Here is an 18716-nt window from a genome sequence, read left to right as displayed (position 1 = left end):
GACAGGATAAGCAACCCCCACTAGAATTCCAGTCCCCAAGGGGAAACAAAACGCTTTAACGTTTGTAAAATCATCTGCAGCTAAACTGCAGCTTTTTTGCAGTTCCGCCAATGATTTATGACATAGACCCACCGCCTATGAAAGCATTCTGAAAGATCATTAAGGGGAAATTGTCTGGGGAGAGCTTCATCTTAAAGCCAGACGTTTACCTATCTATGAAAATGTTTTTTTTTATTCTGCAATCGTAAATTGGGTGCGAGGTGACAGGCAGCGTACTGAAGCTATATGGGGAGGAGATGGAGATCAAACAGAGGTGCAGGTTCTGAGAGACAAATTAACAGCAAACCCCCCCCCCCCCACCCCGCCTTCCCCGAGGACAACCACTAAGAACAACTTTCTCTGGATCATTAGTTGTGAAATGCACAGTAACAGAACACACAGTTCTTTGTACAGTACGTGTCCCAGTATCTGATTAGTTCACCTTGAGCTGCCTGCGAACCCGGTCGATGAAGAACTTCCAGCAGTTTTCTCTTGTATCCATCAATCCAGAGCTGCGTACCTCCGGCCTCACGCTGCCAATGATGTTCTCCACCTCATCGTCTGGGAACAAGTCCGGGATCTCTCCTTGAATGATAAAAAGATGCAAATTAGTGCAACTTAAGCTATTGTTGGTAAGTTATTAGTGGCCTCAATCGGAAGTAATCCGAGGCAATCGAAAATATACTTTATTTATATACAAGTAGAAGGGTAAAATCTGCCAAGCATGAATCTGCAAGGGCATGAGCTGTTGTTTTGATCACCAGTGGCTTGTTCTCTCCGGGCTAGTTAGCTCTCAGGACTACACAAACATTTTCAAACCTTTAGAGGATTGACACATCCTCCATGTTTTTTGTTGTTGTTAATAGCATAACCTTGTGAGAGGTCTGTATTTTTCTGTGAGCAGCTGTTTGTTGTTTGCTTCATTCTTTTTTTATGCTAAAACAATTCGACTCCAGAAAGTAGAAACTATTCATTGAAATCTGTAGATAGGTTGTCTGTGAATTGTCACTTCCAGGAACACAATGGTACTACAAAATGCGGTGCCTTTTCAAGCAAAGCCTTGTCATTTTAGGAAATAAGAAAGCAACATGAGCAATTCTGTATGTCCACAGCCTTTGCTATAGTCTACTTCCAACATTAGAAATGTGAACTAACAGAAAAAAAACATTGTTTCATTCTCTGCTGCCTCCACTCAGTCAGTAAGATGTTGTCAACAGAGCTGTGTCATAGCAAAGCTGAAGTCTTTCCCCCTCTGTAAAAGGTGACAGCCAGTAATTAGCGGAGCCTGCCGTTACCCGATGCCAACAGATCGTTGACCAGAACGAGGAACCTCTCATCTGCCACTTGGGCATCAGTCATTAAGAAAACGGTGCCAATATTCTTCACGCCAGCTTTGATGTAGAGCGATGCCAGGTCACTCTGGGTGAGAAAAACACAGAGTGGGTGAGTGACACTCTAATGAGATTCTGCTGTATGGTTCATTTTTTTTTATTTTTATAAATTCCAAACATCTAACTGGAGGGACGATGTCAATAATTCCAACGGCAATTCCTCGGATCTTACACATAAACAAAGAAAAGATGACTCAAATGCATGCAAGACATTACGATTTCAATGGTGACTTCAGTTTGTTTCTGCTTACTTTGAGGTCTGTGATAGCGTAACCCTTCCTCAAGGTGATTTGGAAAACCTCCAGATTGGAGATAAATGCAGCCAGTCGGGTCAGACTCTGCTTTCCACTTCCGCCTACTCCGACTAGCAGTGCGTTACCCCGTGGAGACTCCAGAATTCGATTTATACGGCAGCTGCATGTGGAGGGAGGTGCAGACAGTCAGATGAGTGTAGGGGTGGAAGTGGAAGATAAAATGTAGGCTGTAACAAGGATCTGACTCATAAAGGAAAAGAGAAAAATGAATTGCAACAATGGGACATTTTGTTCATTTCATTTGACTTTCATACCAAGCGCTCCCACCGTCTGTATTTACCAAACCTTACAGAAATATCGGCAATAATCGTTCATCAAACTAGCCGTGCATGATCAGCATATGGCAGATTTATTACTTGCACAAAACTTTATGAAATGATGGAAGAACCAACTAAATGCCGCTGTAGGAGATCTTTGGTGCGTATTTGTTCCGATTCTGATGAGCCACTTAACTTCAGTGGCACCTAGTGACATTCTAGTTCATGTTGTCTTTTTTGTCAGCCATTGCAAATAACTTCTGACAGCACCATACCTCGGCTTTTGACAGTCTATAAAACAAAATGGACCTATTCATCTTAAAATACCAGCAAAACCAGTCCATCTCTTTGACAGACAATTGAGAAAGTGACAGAAACACTTTGTCTCTATTCTTTTTTTTTTTTTTTTTTTTTTTTTTTTTTTTTTTGAACCTCCTCTCCTCGTATTATCCCCGAGGTTTGTGATGTTCCACTCACATGTGAGCCATGGCATCCTCAAACAGCACCAAGTTGAGTGTGGCGTTGACCTCATTGTAGCTGTCCAGCACTTCCAGCAGGTTTTTACTGAGGCTGCTCCAGGATTCCACGGGCATGTACTTGGCTTCCCCTAGGCCGTGGGCAAAGTGGCAGTACAGGTTGATCTTCCGGGTCTTTTCCAGACTCTCCTGCATGTCCTTAGGGAGGGACGCAGACAAACGACCCTTGTCAGCATAACATTAGTGTTAAGCTTAAACAGTTTGGACAGGGGCACAGCTGAATATCACTGCGGCACAAAGGGTGACCTAGTTCATTTTCACTTCACCAACTATTTGGCCCCTGAATATTTCACTGGAGAGATTAGGTTTTGGTTTTCCCTGCCAACTTCCTCTGGTGCAATATTTCCAATTCACATCTATATTGTGCTCTGTTGCAGACTGCATTTACATAATACTAAATTGACATTCTTGACTCTCGAAAGAATTTGCTGCCATTGTTTCCAACGGGTTGAAAGTGCTTCATTGTCTCTTTATGCGAGTGCTTGTTCACATATACTGTCAAGTTCCTTATTGTGGGATGACTAGTGTGCATGTGATGGACCCAAGGAGTGTAGTGAGGCGAGCAGAGGACAGAAAACCATTAAAATGTTTTCCAATTTGTTGGGCTTGACAGCACAGGCCCTGACAGCCAGAACCCTATACCACACTTATTAATATTCTCGACAATGCCCTCTCGCTCGACACCCCCTCGCCCGTTCCTTGAGTATTATTTTCACTCCTCCCATCTCTGTTCTTCGGTGTTGCTCACCCGATGTCAAGGTCCAAGCCGCAGAGCAGGTAACCTAATGACCTCCCCTCCCTTGTCTTTCCTTCAAGGAGTTTGAAGAAAAAAAAAGAAAAAAAAACTTACCTCAAAAAACTTTTTCACCATGTCTGCCTGTAGCTTATCAAAGACCTGAAAGTCCTGCTCCTCAACAAGCTTGTCTCTGTAGACACGATTGGACTCGTGCAGGTAGATTTTCAGCAGGTCCACGGGGGTTTTCAGACACTCAGAAGTACTGAAGAGAATGCCCTGGGCAGGAAGGTAGAAAAGGGGAGCTTAGCCTTACATTCCAATTGAAATCATCAAAAAAGGTGGGAAATGCGCTGAAAGTCAGGCGTGCCAGAAAAGCGGCAAACATAAGGCTTTAGTTGGGCTTAATCTGACTGTTTTAGCGGGACTGCGTCTGAAGATAACAAGCAGGTAAAATCGAGCATGCGTAGGGAGAGCAGTGATTTGTGACAACTAGCCACAGAGTTAATTGCTAACGATTGTCTAGTTCAGGGATGCCCAATCTATTTTGTTTTAAAGGCAGATGGATGCTAATGTGTAGCCTGAAAATTTACACTTTGCCGAAATGATTGCCACTACTTGAGCTCTAGATGTTTTCCTCCAGTATTATATGAATCATCCAATACTTTGACTTTTTTTCTGCTTCATTTCACTGCCTAATGGTGTGAATAACTGGAGACCACACTTTCCAAGTGTCCCTGAGCAAAACACATCATCCTATGCTGGAAATGATGTCGTCAGGTGAAAAAAAAGATAAGCAAAGTTTTTTTTTTGCATTCTGAATAAACATTAAGGATAAAACAACAACAGATTCACGATATTCTTGTTTTTGGCAGTAGCAACCAACTGTGGGTGTGATTATGTTGACATTCCAAAATATTGCAAGCAAATACAACATTTTCAGGAGAATGAATTGAACGGCTAAGAGTCCTGGGGTAAGCGAGAGGATGTGTCAAAGCAGAACAAAAAGAGAAAGAAAAGAGAACTTCTTTTTTTGTCCCTCTGTTCTGAAAGCTCTCACCCTCTACTGTCCTTGATTCCTAAATACTGGTTTGAATTCAGGTGAGTCTTTCCTTCTCGCCTGACAGCAGATCTGAGACCACTCCCACAGCCACCCAACAACACAGTTGCCTCTCCACACATCGTGTTTCCTACTTTTTTTGCACCACCGAAGTGGAGGAGATAAGGCTTCGGATATGACCAATAGCCGTGACAGAGAGCAAACAAACCTCTTTGTTGCCAGTCAAACTGTTTATCTCGCCTTGTGGAATTAATTAAGCAGAGCGTCATCGTGACAAGTACTTGAGTCGACTCGAGTCACTGATTTGATGACTTGATAAAAACCAAGACTGTAAATCTCTGCATTTGACACCTGATGACTCGAAAGACTTAATTGTTGTTAATTGTGTGTGTTTGGTTAAGAGTTGTTTCATTATTATTATTAAAGTAAATAAGCAAGAGAGGCTGCATCACCAGCAATAAACAATGAAAATATTCAGCAGATATTCTATATTTGAGGAAAAAGTCCCTTAATTATTTCAGCCAAGCCAAACATCTGAAATGCCAAAAGTGGTCACTTGAAGACACCAGGCAGCCTTTTGTAGTCATTGAATACTACACTTTCTGGAGTGCTACTAGAAGGGCAATTAGTGCTGAGCTAGGAGGGTTCCAACCTCTTCTTATTTGCCCAGAGGCATTTGAGCTAGAGGATGAAAACGTACTGGTTTTTTTGAAAAGTCACTATGAACTGAATGTTTTGTTTTGTTTCGATATATGTCAAATGCATACATGTCTCAAGTGTTCTACTGTATGTCAAAAAATCCTATGTTAACAGTGACTGAAAAGAATAGACTTTCCTAAGGTCCTGTATAAATCGGAACAAGCATCGGTGTTAGTCGTTGTTGGCTTGCATGGCGCAGGCCCGCTACGCCATTCAACTATATACTCTTTAACTTTCCATGGGTTCATTAGGGCTTGAGCTTTGGGATGCTAATTATGTATGTCAAGTCTCAAAGTTTGCCATAGTCAACTTTAAAACTTGTGAACTCATTATCAGAGTTAACTTTACTATTTCATTTGCAAGTTTAATAAGGTCGAATATTTTCCTGATGGTACATTTTGGGTGGGCACTTTTGATCTTTATTTTTATTTCATTTTATCATTATTAAATTCCAGCTTGGTGACACAATTTACTTTTTCTCAGCACTTCTGGTAAATACGTTTAACCACATATACATATACATATACATACATACATACATACATACATACATATATATATATATATATATATATATATATATATATATATATATATATATATATATATATATATATATATATATATATATATATATATATATATATATATATATATATATATATATATATATATATTTATGTTGAATAAATTATTATATTGCATCAGCATATTTTAATTGGAGTTTAAAGTGATAATTATGGAATAGTGCACCTATACATTCTATTCTCATAATAAGACTCCTGAGCTATCTTGGCAAATTCCAGGTGGATTTATGAAAATTGAAGTTCTTATAACCAAGGGGCTTGAGGCATTAATTATACAATGGAGTGTGTTAAATCAAGGAGCCTGCCCTCCGTGAAAGCGTGGAATATTTTGACTTAAATATTGCCCTGAAAGCGCCTCCCTTGTTGAGCTTCCTTGCCCTGATATTATATTTTTTAAATACATTAAGTCATCAGTAATACCCGTGCGAGTGCAAATCCATGATATATTTCAGACTTATTTCTGGCTTTTAGGGGCAAAGCCATTAAATCAATAATCATTTAAATGAAAAATTAGTAACACTAGCTTGACTCTTTCCATGTGGGAAGCGGTGCCATAAAAATAGAGAGTGGAATAACTTTACTGTGGTGAGTGATTTCTTAAGGCGACCTCTGACATTCTATGATGAATAGATTAACCTGAGGTTGTTCTTTTAAAGTCATTCTTTTATGGATAATTCCCTATCCTAGACAGTATTTGCTTTCTGTGTGTCACCTGGTAGATATTGGAGAGGTCTCGTAGGTTGAAAATGTAGTGGAACTTGACTGCAGTGGGGAGGAAAGTGGAGGCAACGCTCCGATGCAGAGCCAGCGATAGCTGGACCAGGGTGGGGCAGCTTTTCCGTACGGCGGCTGTGAAAGCGTCATTCTGCAGGTGCTGCCACAAAATTGAAGTGTATATGGTCGCGAGGGCGTCAGCTCCGGGGAAAGATAGGGCGATGACTGAAAAGTGGCGCTGCACAGAGAAAGAGGATCAAATGTGCTTACGCTGACCCAAGACAAAAATCAACACCGTATTTCAAACGTAACCATTGTTCATAACGCTTTGAACCGTGTGTACCAATACCTGCAGCCTTGGATTGATGGTAAAGCTTCCAGCCGTGGGGTTCATACAGGACACATACTGAACACGTTGTATTTCCTTCAAAAGGAGTTTATTACGGTCATACCTTGAAGAACACAAAATAATCATCAGCTACAGATCTACATATTTTCAAAAAAGAGAGGAGGGACCCTACGGAAGAAGGAAAATAAAAATGCTTTCACTGCAGCGGCTGTTCCTCCGAATTACACTCATCAGCCGCTGACATTCTATTATCTCAATGAACCCTTTCTGTGTTAGTAGAAGGGGAACGTGTCGCCTTAGAAATTAAACTGCGTGACAAACCAATAGCTTTTGTAATACTTGCTGAAAACAAACACAAATTAACTCCATATTGCACGTCAAAGTAACAAAATTTATATACCAGTGGTGGTAATCCATATGTTGACGTATTAGCGTGTGAGGTTGAACTGTGCCATATGCATCCACCTCAGGCATATTCAAGTCATCGATAAAGTAGATCAGCCTCCTGCTGCCGGGAGGTCCGTAGTTGCGTCCGCACTTTTTCTCAAGGGGCTTTTCCAACACAGCTATGAGGCAGATGGTAAAAAGTGCACAATCCATTTTAAACTGATTGTAATGACCACTTTGGATTTCCCTTCACTATTCTGACGTGAATAAATGTCTGCCTACTTCAATATACGCATGCATACCTTGCAGCATTGCAGATGTGGTGTAATAATTGAAAGGAACATTTGCAACCGCATATTTGTCAGGATCCAGTGACGTCAGTTTGTCGGCAACCAGGACAGACTTCCCGGTGCCGGCATTCCCGACAAGCATGATAGGCCGGCGGTGCTCCAGCAGGCAATCGATGAAGAAACGGACTCGAATGCTCTCTGGCGTGTGAACTAAGCAAGCCTGAGAAGAGGAAACATATCCGTTGTGCTGCTCTTTCTCCAACATCAACAAATGTTATGTTGTCAAAGTACCTGAAGTGGAGTGTCAGCATCCATCTCAAACACGGGCACCATTTTGGACCAGGGTTCAAACTTCTTGCTCTCGGAGTCAATGTAGTAATCGAACACTGTGCCTTGGGATGGAAACTTGATGCTTTTGAACTCTGCCACCCACCACTTGCTGAACTCCACTCTGTAGTCGACCAGCTTCATTCCCACAAAGACAGGAGGTTTCAGTCAATATCCTTTCACTGTCGTAGATATGCATCCACGCCTTTCATTCAATCAGATGTGAATGCAAGCCAGGATAGAAATAAAGGCAATAAAAAAGACGTTCAATTGTGAAAAGACGGCAGTGAGCTTCAGATAGCCAAATACAGTAGCCTCATCACTTTCTGACTGACAGTTCTTTGCCTTCCATTTTTCTTTCTCAACTATTTGGTGCTGTGTGCCTGTATTCCCTTCCAAGTCTGCAGTCAATAAAAGTACTTAGTATTGAAATGCATCTGTGATGAGGAAATAAAGTAGAGTAGGAGAGAGCGCTTTTATCTTCCGGTTTCTATGTATGGATTCAAAATACATTTCAAATGGTTTTTAACAAAGAGAAAGTTGTATAAAAGCCACAAGAGCTTTTCACCACAAAACCTTTTAGCATATTTTAAATATGCACAGACAATACCTGGTCTTGAAACAAAGCTCCCCCAAAGGCCCAGACAGCAGCAAACACAAAATAAAGCTCATAAAGTTCCTTTGCAGAGTCAGCCGGGGCATTTTCTGGTGTTAGTAGGCACTCGAGCAAATAGCAAAGCATCTGGACCATACTCTGGTCGGGGATAGGGATGATCTTTTTAAACCTGGGGGAAAAACAAATAGACAAGAGAAACATAATGTCACCACTTTGTAGAACAATCAAACTAGAATGAATGCAGCAAGTTGGCACGTACTCAGATGCTCAATCCTTTATTATTGGCTGAAAACAAACCCGAACCTATTTGCTCCTTTGCATGAGCTACTTGGTGAGACATTGGTGACGAGCCGTTGGAGAAATCTCTCACCTTATTCTTAAGGCATCCAGGCAGGAGGGGAGGTACTTGTCAAACAAAATGCTCAGGTTAGCCTTCTCTGATTGCACCTCCCTCCCATCAATCCAGCTCGACACCAAAGGGTTCCATCCTAGGTCTGCTGGGTTTATGTACAGGATTCCTGAGGGGAGTGGGACAGATTGGACTTTAATTGGTCTCTGCCTCCAACTTGGATTTATGTAGAAGGAAAGAAAATGCACTTTTGTTGAACTGTTATTTTTTTCCTCCATTGGTGATTAAATGTGCTTGGACGGTAACTTACCCTGGCATTTTCATATGACACAACATTCCTGCAATTCCAACTCATAAAAAGTCACGACGACCCTTTACCTGCTCTGGATACAGTTGCTGGGGTAGCAGTCTGAAGGTGGCTAATCTCAAATACCAATCTCATGGTTGAGTTCAGAGGGATCCGTTCATTACTGGCCAGGGTCAGAACCTAAAGCGAGACGGGAACTACATTTCATAAACATGCATTGTGTGTCCATATTCCAATGATTTCAATGTCACACCTTGTTATCATCCATGACTGTGTTGAGCGACTCAATCCACATTGGGTCGATATCTCCATCCAAAACGATCCATTTAGGCCCATTGTGACTGATATTGGAGAGTTCACGCATTATACAAGAAAACAGACCTGTGAGATACAATATAGGTGCATTCAAGGTGATTCAAATATTTGACAAATGTTTCCACGAAAGAATCCCTGGTCACCGTCTTTCCATTCTCTGGTTGATGGGTTGATGATGCCAAAAAGTTCATCATTGGTCACAGCCTTTGGGTTGAGATCCACCCAGACGGGTCGACGTTTTGTATTCTGGTAGGTTTTTTGGAGTGACCTCAGCACCTGGCTCTTTCCAGTACCGGCATTCCCAATCACAAATACTGAGTGTCGCACGGCCAAAAGCTCTTCTAGCTGCACCACCTTGCAGAAAACAAAAAAAACAAAACTAGGAATGTTTTGATTATAATCAAAACCGGACATGTATTTTTTTTACCACGTAGTTTCCTTCGGAGGGCCATTATGACTGTCAATGCCTTATATGATGTAAGATGAATAGGAATAGAAATTTCTAGTGAAGACAATTTGCAATTTTAGTATTGACACATAAAGTCGATCCACAATTTGTCTTCGTGGGCCACATGCGTATCTGGCCCCCGGGCCTTGACTTGGACACCGTGGACTAGAAAGAATGACACCAGTGACTTTCCATGTCTGCCTAAGTGAAAAGGACAGAGACTTGCTCTGTTCTGTGGCATAATCTCGCTTTGATGCATCTGTCACTGATATATGCGCTTTAATAATTGATTGGACTATTCCACTTTCTTTTTCTGCATTCCACTTGTAGTTATTCAATACTGAATACCTTTGGTCCAACAATCTTGAGGAATGATAATGATGTCAGCTCAAATTTGACGTTTGAAATGCACTCTCAGGGTGATTTTGTGACTATTGTTATTCTCGGCCAAATCAATTTGGGGCCGAATGTCCAAAAGTCGGAAGTTGGCAATTATATCGAATAACATTTCTTGAATCCTTTTGCTGATTGTTGAGTTCAGATGTAACACGACAGCGAGTGCAAGAGCAAGAATAAAAAGGTCTTTCTTCTCATTTTCTACTCAAATATACAGATGGCGAGCTCAATCAATGCCATCGACGTCGCTCCTCGGGGCTCCTCATCCATTTCCATTCAGGAAGAGCCCAGGTGGCTTTCCGCTCTCAAAGGCCCCGGTTGATTACTACTTTGATACGGGAGGGACGAATGCTAGCACGGGCTAATGCTAAAAGCATGCAGTCTCTCTCGCCTTGCTGCTTTCCCCTGTGTTGCGTGAAATCAAAAGGTTGGCTGCACAAACAAAGACAGTAAAAGTTCAAGCTCTGGGGGTGGATGGTTGCTATTGATCGCTTTGCCATTCTCTCGCTTTAGTTCTCTCTCCCTGGCTTCCTCAAACTCTCCTGGTTTTTTTTCTTTCTTCCTCACACAATGCCAGGGTTAAGTTGTATGATGCAGCCCTGGCCTCCATTGATGTTGTGTTATTATGTGTTTTCCGTGTCTATTTGACCTGAGGCAAATTGCACTTATTTTCCGTGGCCCTGTGTTCATCCATCTCTGACATAAGGTGCATGCGTTATGAGTAGGTAATATAACGAAAGGAATCGGATCGGCAGTTCAGGCACCTGAAGCCTCATCGCAGCCAAGCATTGGCGTTTGCAATATTTGCGCAATTCATCCAAGACCTCAGACATGTTGGACACTAATGGCTCTTTCCCATCGGAGGATTAGGATGAGGCGTAAACAGGTTTTGGTGAGAAGTAAGATAAATCTGAATGAAAGTGCCACAACTGTAATATCTTTCTAAATTGTTAAAGATGAAATCCCATTAAGGGACTTTGTTGCCGCTCCTCAGACATCTTGTGATTGCATTTTCCTATTTCCTGGGCTTCGCAAGCAGCTCGCGCTTGTGCCTTTTGAATTAATTGTAAACAAAATCAAATCCACTGCAGCAGGCAATCAAGGAATAGGGTTTACTGTACCTTGAGTACAAAATTGTCCTCAGGCTGTAACTTCATGTCAAGAATAGATTTCTTGACATGCCTCTCAAAGTCCAAGTCTCTTTTCCTGGGTACATCCAGAGCGGGAAACAGGTCACCTATCAACCCCATGAACACTGGTATGTCATCCGTCACAATTTTGGGAATGTTGAAATCTCTCAAGGCTCTCATCAATACTTGGTCCTCAGCCCGACTGGGATCGCCTCTCTTTAGCGAACCGGCAACCACCAGTACGGACTTGATGGCACGGAGGCCCCAATCGTAATGGTCCTTCAAAAAAAAAAAAAAAAGAATAGATTGTTCATTAGTGGTTCTACTGTTTCCTAAATCAAGACTGAAGGATCATTGGAAAAAAAAATCTGTAATCATGCCACTTTTATGATGAATCTCTACTACCTGTTTGGAAAGAAGTTCTTTGCACAATGTGTAGAGTGTGATAAACTTCCTAGCGAGAACCCGTGCACCAATGAATCCCTCAGCCACCAACATGATTTCACAGATCAGCTCAAAGTCTGGCACCACCATGGCACATGGTCTGTGAAAAAGAAGGTGAAAAGAACACACTGCAATATAAAATCACTTGATAACAGGATTAAATCGAGTTCTGCTTTGTCTGAGCAAATCTAAGAGACAAGTTTAGCACATGCATTTCTTTAACTCATTTACAGTTAAAACGGTTCTTTGACGTCTAAAGTTGTCAATGGTAGTGACTGAGTAGCATTTGTTTCGACGGCCGTTTGAGAAATAGTCTTAAAATATTGCCCAGAGCTATTTGACTGACCTGAAAAGAGCTTTTAGGTTCTCAGGAAGCTCTGTCCTACCAGCATAGCCAGGATTCATCGTGATGAAGATGCCCACCGTTGGGCAAAGGTTAATGTCTTCGCCCATGAAATGAAACATCTGTTTCTTATCTCGAATGGCATCTTGAATACTTTTGACCTACAAAGTAGTAAAAAGTAAATACAGCAGACTAATCACGTTGACTTGTCAATATATTGAGAAATCCAACGGAAACATTAGCCTTCTTCCGGCGGTTTTCATAGCTTTTTCCAAGTTTGAATCATATATTTAAAAAGGCTTGTATGTTTCACACTACTGTGGTTAGAAAAGTGTAACACAGTTGACAGCTGGAGGAACATCTCTTCATGGATGAGTGCTGCTCGGCAACAGATCACTCGCTCGTATTAACACAGAAAAGGGAAAAATGTTGCTGCACCGCAAAATGGAGCATCAAAAGGGCTTATTTTTAAAGGCTGTGATTGTTTCGCTTTCAAAGTATACTTTGTAAATAACCCAAAGTACCACATTCATGTTTATTGGACACTCATTTCAGGAAATTCAACAATTTGGCTATTAATGATCGTACTGATGTTTTAGTGCACAGTACTTTTCTCTTCAACCTCTTCCACAAATCAATATAAATGATATAGGCCCAAAAAAATATAGCTCATGTTGAGAGTACACGGCTGTACTGACTGAAACCAAATTCAAATCCAAGCTATTTATTTTCACGATATCACATATGGCGGACACGTGTTTGCATCCGCTTCCATAATACGGGACTCCCCCCGGCACCTGCAGACCCAACTGGTAATGGAGGCTATCACCCTTTCATAGTAGCTGTTCCTACTTTAAGAGGGCCGATTATTTGTGCTGCGCTATGCTCGCCACGGTGCCAGTTTGCTGGCCAAGCAAGCAGTGAAACAGCCTGCTGACTGTCACAGTCCAGGTTTGATGCTTCTCTCTCAAGGTCTCTACTTCTCCACATATAAGGCACCGTGATTTATTATTCATTAAACCTTGCAACACCTAGTCATTTCGGTGGCTCTTTAAAATTCTCCACGCTCACTTGCCGGGTCTTGAAGAGAAGACGGCTTGACTTTCATTGCAGCTATAACAGAAAAGGCAAGGGCATAGCACTGACTGTTTTATAGAGGAGTGACTAATGAGCCAGAGACTAAGGAGCACTATCACCATTATCAACAAGATCATAATCAGCATCTTTATCAGTGTTATATGATACTCCATGACAGTGTTCCTTCCACTTGCAGGAAAATAAGGCAGGATATGAATGCACGTGAGAGCCACCACAACCACAAAGAAAGGCTTCTTTTGATGCCAGATAGTGGAATGTGCAATGACAGAAGAGCGAGCATCAGCTGAAACGCAGAAAGGGCTTGACTTCTAACGGGCTAGCTAGGTCAGATGCATTTATACTTTGGTTTCCACCAGCTTCTATGAAGTGGAAGATGATGAAGACTGGAGCTGACTGGATCATTGTGACAGAGAGCATGAAAGATTGAAAAGCCATATAGACTAGCTGCTAATGATCACGTGTTATGAGGAAAGGTCTTCTCACATAGGATCAATGACATTGTACCACCCAAACTCATTTATTGTTATTTTTAAAAGCTCCATTTCAGAAGATTTTGTCATTGCAGAGGCCTTTTCTCAGAGAATGTAATTCAGCTTCTCATCTCTGACATCCTTTGGTTGCCAAAGCTACAAATTAGCAGACTGCAATTGCACAGTTGATTTGGTAGCGCACTCAAGTTTGCCGCAATTGCTCGGATGATTAATGAATGCTTACATACTTACACGTACTGTAATCAACACAATTCCAAACAATCAATTCATCAATATCACTGTCATCCATTAAATCAATGCAAAAAATATAGAATCCATGCTGTAAATCCAGTATGTTGCTATTATTTCAAAGAAATTGGATCTTCAAAAAAATGGGGAAAAAAGCCACAATACAAACATAAAAAAAAACCTCACAAACATGCAAACAGAACACAGGAAGTCCTGAAGTTAAAATTGATGGCCTGAGGAAGCCAACAGAAGCACATCATCAGCAAAAAGCAGAGGCCCAATATTGAGACCACTAAAGTGGACCATGACAAGATGATGGCTGTGGCTATAAATTGCGTCCATAAACGCTACCAACAAACTCAGTGACGTCAAGGCAGCCTTGGCAGAGTTCAACGATAACTGAAAAAAAAAATCTGATTTACAAGAACAGGACATTTTTCTTTCCTTACCTGTACAGCCACCACGGACAGCACCTCCACTGAGATTCTGTTGAATTCATCAAAGCAGCCCCATGTGCCTGTCTGAGCCAAACCTTTGTAGATGTTTCCACAAGACTGATGAACACAACAACAAAAAAGAATCAAGGAGATGACTAGAGATGGACAGTCAGGTTAGACCAGGGGTGTCAAACTCATTTTTGTCCATGCACAGTTTGTCTTCGCGGGCCACATACAATGATGCGGCGGGCCGTACCTGGCCCCCGGGCCTTGATTTTGACACCCACGGATTACACAATTCAGTATGTCACGAATATATATTTTTTTCTCTTGAAACACACAGAAATGAACAGAGAAGATAAACCTGGAGCTCCTCTAACACAACAAGATACTGACAGCAAAATAAGTGGTCAGAATGCTTCCCACCCACATTGAACTTTTTCTAGCATCAACTTCTGAGTTGTGAATTGTTCTCCAGGGACTAGCTGGAGCAAGATGAAGGAGGCAGCTGACTTCTCTCCAATTACAGGCCAAAAGGAATCCTTTCCTGACGCAAAACAGAGCTGACTGGAGGATTGATTCAACTTGTGAGCTTATGAGAATGTGTATGCCAGTGCATAACTGAATATGAGCAACAGCGTCGGGGCTCTGATGTCAGTTTGTAGAGCCTGTGTTCCTCCCGGAGTATATTAGCACTTCTCTCTGACAACTCGCTGGGATGTGTATAGCCAGGGGTGCTGTATGCCGGGATACTGTAATGATGCACCTGTCTGGGAATGCAGGCGGTAGCGGGATTGCAAGATTATGTTTATGCCTCCTTTGACCACTCTATATGCAGAAGGTGTATACATGAGTGAATAATAAATCAGGTTGAAGCCAGGGTGCACGGAGGGCATTTTGACAAGGCTCGGTGAAGAAATAACTGTCAGGTAGGAGCAAATCAGCTCTTCTTCCAAAGGTGGGATGAAAAGAGGAAAGATGAAAAAAGAAAGGCGGCAAGACGCTTGACACGTTGAATGACAAATGCCTAGCAGACTGCTGACAGACACAAAGATGGAAAGATGAGCACATCCGAGTGTGGGTGGACTCACCTTGTAGTCCATCTGCTCAGAGCAGTTAAATACATAGACCATGATGCCGAGCGCTCGGCCCAAGTCTTTGGTTGTCTCCGTCTTGCCTGTTCCTGCGGGTCCTGCCGGAGCTCCACTCATGGTCAGGTGCAGGGACTGAGTCAGGGTGATGTAACACCTAAATGGAAAGTCCATACACATATTAGCACAAAAAAGGACACATGAACATAATAAGTGTATAATCATTCTCAATAAAAGTCTAAGATTGCAGTAAAAGACTTTTGATACAAACTACAATAGCATTTGAAAGCCAAGCTCTCTTGTTTACCATGAGTGCCTGATTTCACAAATGTTCTTCTGGATGACTGGACAACACACCACTGAGGCGCTTAAATCTTAGTCAAAGTCTTTTTCAAAAGAAACGATGTAACTATGTATATGTTGCAGGCAGCCCAATTCAACTGTCCCGTTTTAATCCTTGTGATAAAATGATGTGGTTAACTAAGACTTTGATGTTGAAAGCTACATAGAAAAGTTGCAATTCTACTCCCGCCGTGTCAGTCCAAATAAAAACTGACATTTGTATTCTTATGAGCGAAATAATTTTTCCCGTGTTTGCTGAGCAGTCATTGTGCATAACCTCATTATATGATAATAGAATCAGCTTCCGTGCTTTGATTAGCATAGAGCCTGATTAGCAATAGCAGTGATTTCTTCTCCAAGAGAAACCTGTCGGGACTAACAAACAGTCAAGCAATTTAATATTGATAAAAGCAAGCGGCGGCATGGATGTAAAATGATGGAGACAATCAACACATTATCGATCAGGGTGATAAATACGTATCGTGGCTTGACTTCAATACCATCTGATTTGAATGAATTGCCGCTTAATAAATGATGTATGGACCAGGAGAAATAATCAAAAGCATCAACAGAGACAGAAAATGGGAGAAGACAAATGATTCCATCTGTAGACAGTGTATCAACCAAATATGAGAGCCATCAAGCTTTGTGGCAGTCCCTTGAAATATGCGCAGAAATCCACACCAGCTCTACCTCTGACTTCAGCTCTGCCTCTGATTCCAGCTCTACACCATCTCTGCCTCTGACTTAAGCCCCACTTCCGCCTCCTGCTCCGCCTCCAGCTCCACACCAATCTTTGACTTCAGTTCCACCTCCGACCCTAACTTCAGCTCCGCCTCTGACTCCAGCTTCACATCAGCTCTTCCTCTGACTTCAGCTCCACCTCCGACTCCAGCTCCACACCAGTTTTGCATCTGACTTCAACTTCAGCTCCGCCCCTGACTACAGCTCCTCCCCCGACTCCAACTCTGACTCCAGCTCCACACCAGCTTTGCATCTGACTCCAACTTCAGCTCTGCCTCCAGTTTCAGCTCTGTCTCTGACTACAGCTTCTCCAATTCCAGCTCCACACCAGATCTGCCTCTGACTTCAGCCCCGCCCCTGACTTCCGTTCCGCCTCCAACTCCAGCTCCACACAAGCTCCGTCTCCAACGCCTTTTCCATGATGACATATTTTTTTTGGTCCCACCGGGATTTGAACTCGGGCCGCTGGGGTGAGAGTCCAGAGCACTATCCACTATACCATGAAGACTTCACTAGTGTTGCAGGGAAGGAATCTACACTATATGGTTTAATGGAACAGCCTCTGACTCCACTTCCAGACCAGCTCTGCCTCTGACTTCAGCTCCAATTCCGACTCCAGTTCCACACCAGCTCTGCCTCTGACTTCGACACCAGCTCCATCTCTGACTCCAGCTGCTCACCAGCGCTGGCTCTGACTTCAGCTCCACCTCCAACTCCAGCTCCACACACCAGCTTTGCATCTGACTCCAACTTCAGCTCCGCCTCTGACTACAGCTCTGCCTCTGACTCCGACATCAGCTCCGCCCTCTGACTCCAGCTCCTCACCAGCTCCGCCTCTGACTTCCGTTCCGCCTCCAACTCCAGCTCCACACCAGCTCCGTCTCCAACGCCTTTTCCATGATGACACATTTTTTTTGGTCCCACCGGGATTTGAACTCGGGCCGCTGGGGTGAGAGTCCAGAGCACTATCCACTATACCATGAAGACATCACTAGTGTTGCAGGGAAGGAATCTACACTATATGGTTTAATGGAACAGCCTCTAACTCCATTTCCACACTAGCTCTACCTCTGACTTCAGCTCCGATTCCGACTCCAGTTCCACACCAGTTCTGCCTCTGACTTCAGCTCTGCCTCTGACTTCGACACCAGTTCCACCTCTGACTCCAGCTGCTCACCAGCGCTGGCTCTGACTTCAGCTCCACCTCCAACTCCAGCTCCACACCAGCTTTGCATCTGACTCCAACTTCAGCTCCGCCTCTGACTACAGCTCTGCCTCTGACTCCGACATCAGCTCCGCCCTCTGACTCCGGCTCCTCACCAGCTCCGCCTCTGACTTCCGTTCCGCCTCCAACTCCAGCTCCACACCAGCTCCGTCTCCAACGCCTTTTCCATGATGACACATTTTTTTTGGTCCCACCGGGATTTGAACTCGGGCCGCTGGGGTGAGAGTCCAGAGCACTATCCACTATACCATGAAGACTTCACTAGTGTTGCAGGGAAGGAATCTACACTATATGGTTTAATGGAACAGCTTCTAACTCCACTTCCACACTAGCTCTACCTCTGACTTCAGCTCCGATTCCGACTCCAGTCCAACACCAGTTCTGCCTCTGACTTCAGCTCTGCCTCTGACTTCGACACCAGCTCCACCTCTGACTCCAGCTGCTCACCAGCGCTGGCTCTGACTTCAGCTCCACCTCCAACTCCAGCTCCACACCAGCTTCAGCTCCGCCTCTGACTTCAGCATCAGCTCCGCCCTCTGACTCCAGCTCCTCACCAGCTCCACCTCTGACTTCCGTTCCGCCTCCAACTCCAGCTCCACACCAGCTCCGTCTCCAACGCCTTTTCCATGATGACACATTTTTTTTGGTCCCACCGGGATTTGAACTCGGGCCGCTGGGGTGAGAGTCCAGAGCACTATCCACTATACCATGAAGACTTCACTAGTGTTGCAGGGAAGGAATGTACACTATATGATTTAATGGAACAGCCTCTGACTCCACTTCCACACCAGCTCTGCCTCCAGCTACGATTCCTACTCCAGCTCCACACCAGCTCTGCCTCTGACTTCAGCTCTGCCTCTGACTTCGACACCAGCTCCACCTCTGACTCCAGCTGCTCACCAGCGCTGGCTCTGACTTCAGCTCCACCTCCAACACCAGTTCCACACCATCTTTGCATCTGACTCCAACTTCAGCTCCACCTCTGACTTCAGGTCCACACCAGTTCTGCATCTGACTCCAACTTCAGCT

General features: G+C 43.3%; 1 protein-coding gene across 1 annotated transcript in view; it reads right to left on the bottom strand.

The window, feature by feature from the left end:
* The window catches only part of dnah9 (dynein, axonemal, heavy chain 9), a 68104-nt gene that overhangs the window by 31390 nt on the left and 17998 nt on the right, over window positions 1-18716 (bottom strand). Inside the window, exons 33-52 of the mRNA XM_085903924.1 lie at window positions 15377-15533; window positions 14298-14402; window positions 12035-12192; window positions 11650-11788; window positions 11236-11523; window positions 9414-9624; window positions 9209-9336; window positions 9027-9135; window positions 8670-8817; window positions 8294-8468; window positions 7648-7821; window positions 7369-7576; window positions 7080-7245; window positions 6680-6782; window positions 6329-6568; window positions 3388-3549; window positions 2479-2675; window positions 1682-1844; window positions 1335-1458; window positions 482-624 (exon numbers count right to left, since the gene is read on the bottom strand). Of these exons, the coding sequence (XP_085760050.1) occupies window positions 482-624; window positions 1335-1458; window positions 1682-1844; window positions 2479-2675; window positions 3388-3549; window positions 6329-6568; window positions 6680-6782; window positions 7080-7245; window positions 7369-7576; window positions 7648-7821; window positions 8294-8468; window positions 8670-8817; window positions 9027-9135; window positions 9209-9336; window positions 9414-9624; window positions 11236-11523; window positions 11650-11788; window positions 12035-12192; window positions 14298-14402; window positions 15377-15533 (3298 nt within the window). The remainder of the gene's footprint in view (window positions 1-481; window positions 625-1334; window positions 1459-1681; window positions 1845-2478; window positions 2676-3387; window positions 3550-6328; window positions 6569-6679; window positions 6783-7079; window positions 7246-7368; window positions 7577-7647; window positions 7822-8293; window positions 8469-8669; window positions 8818-9026; window positions 9136-9208; window positions 9337-9413; window positions 9625-11235; window positions 11524-11649; window positions 11789-12034; window positions 12193-14297; window positions 14403-15376; window positions 15534-18716) is intronic.

The sequence above is a fragment of the Syngnathus leptorhynchus genome, chromosome 22 (assembly GCF_054491065.1).
Source record: "Syngnathus leptorhynchus isolate UIUO chromosome 22, UIUO_Slep, whole genome shotgun sequence".
Lineage (NCBI taxonomy): Eukaryota > Metazoa > Chordata > Actinopteri > Syngnathiformes > Syngnathidae > Syngnathus > Syngnathus leptorhynchus.
The sequence above is the reverse complement of the archived record's forward strand: the minus strand, read 5'-3'. Positions and strand labels throughout refer to the sequence as shown.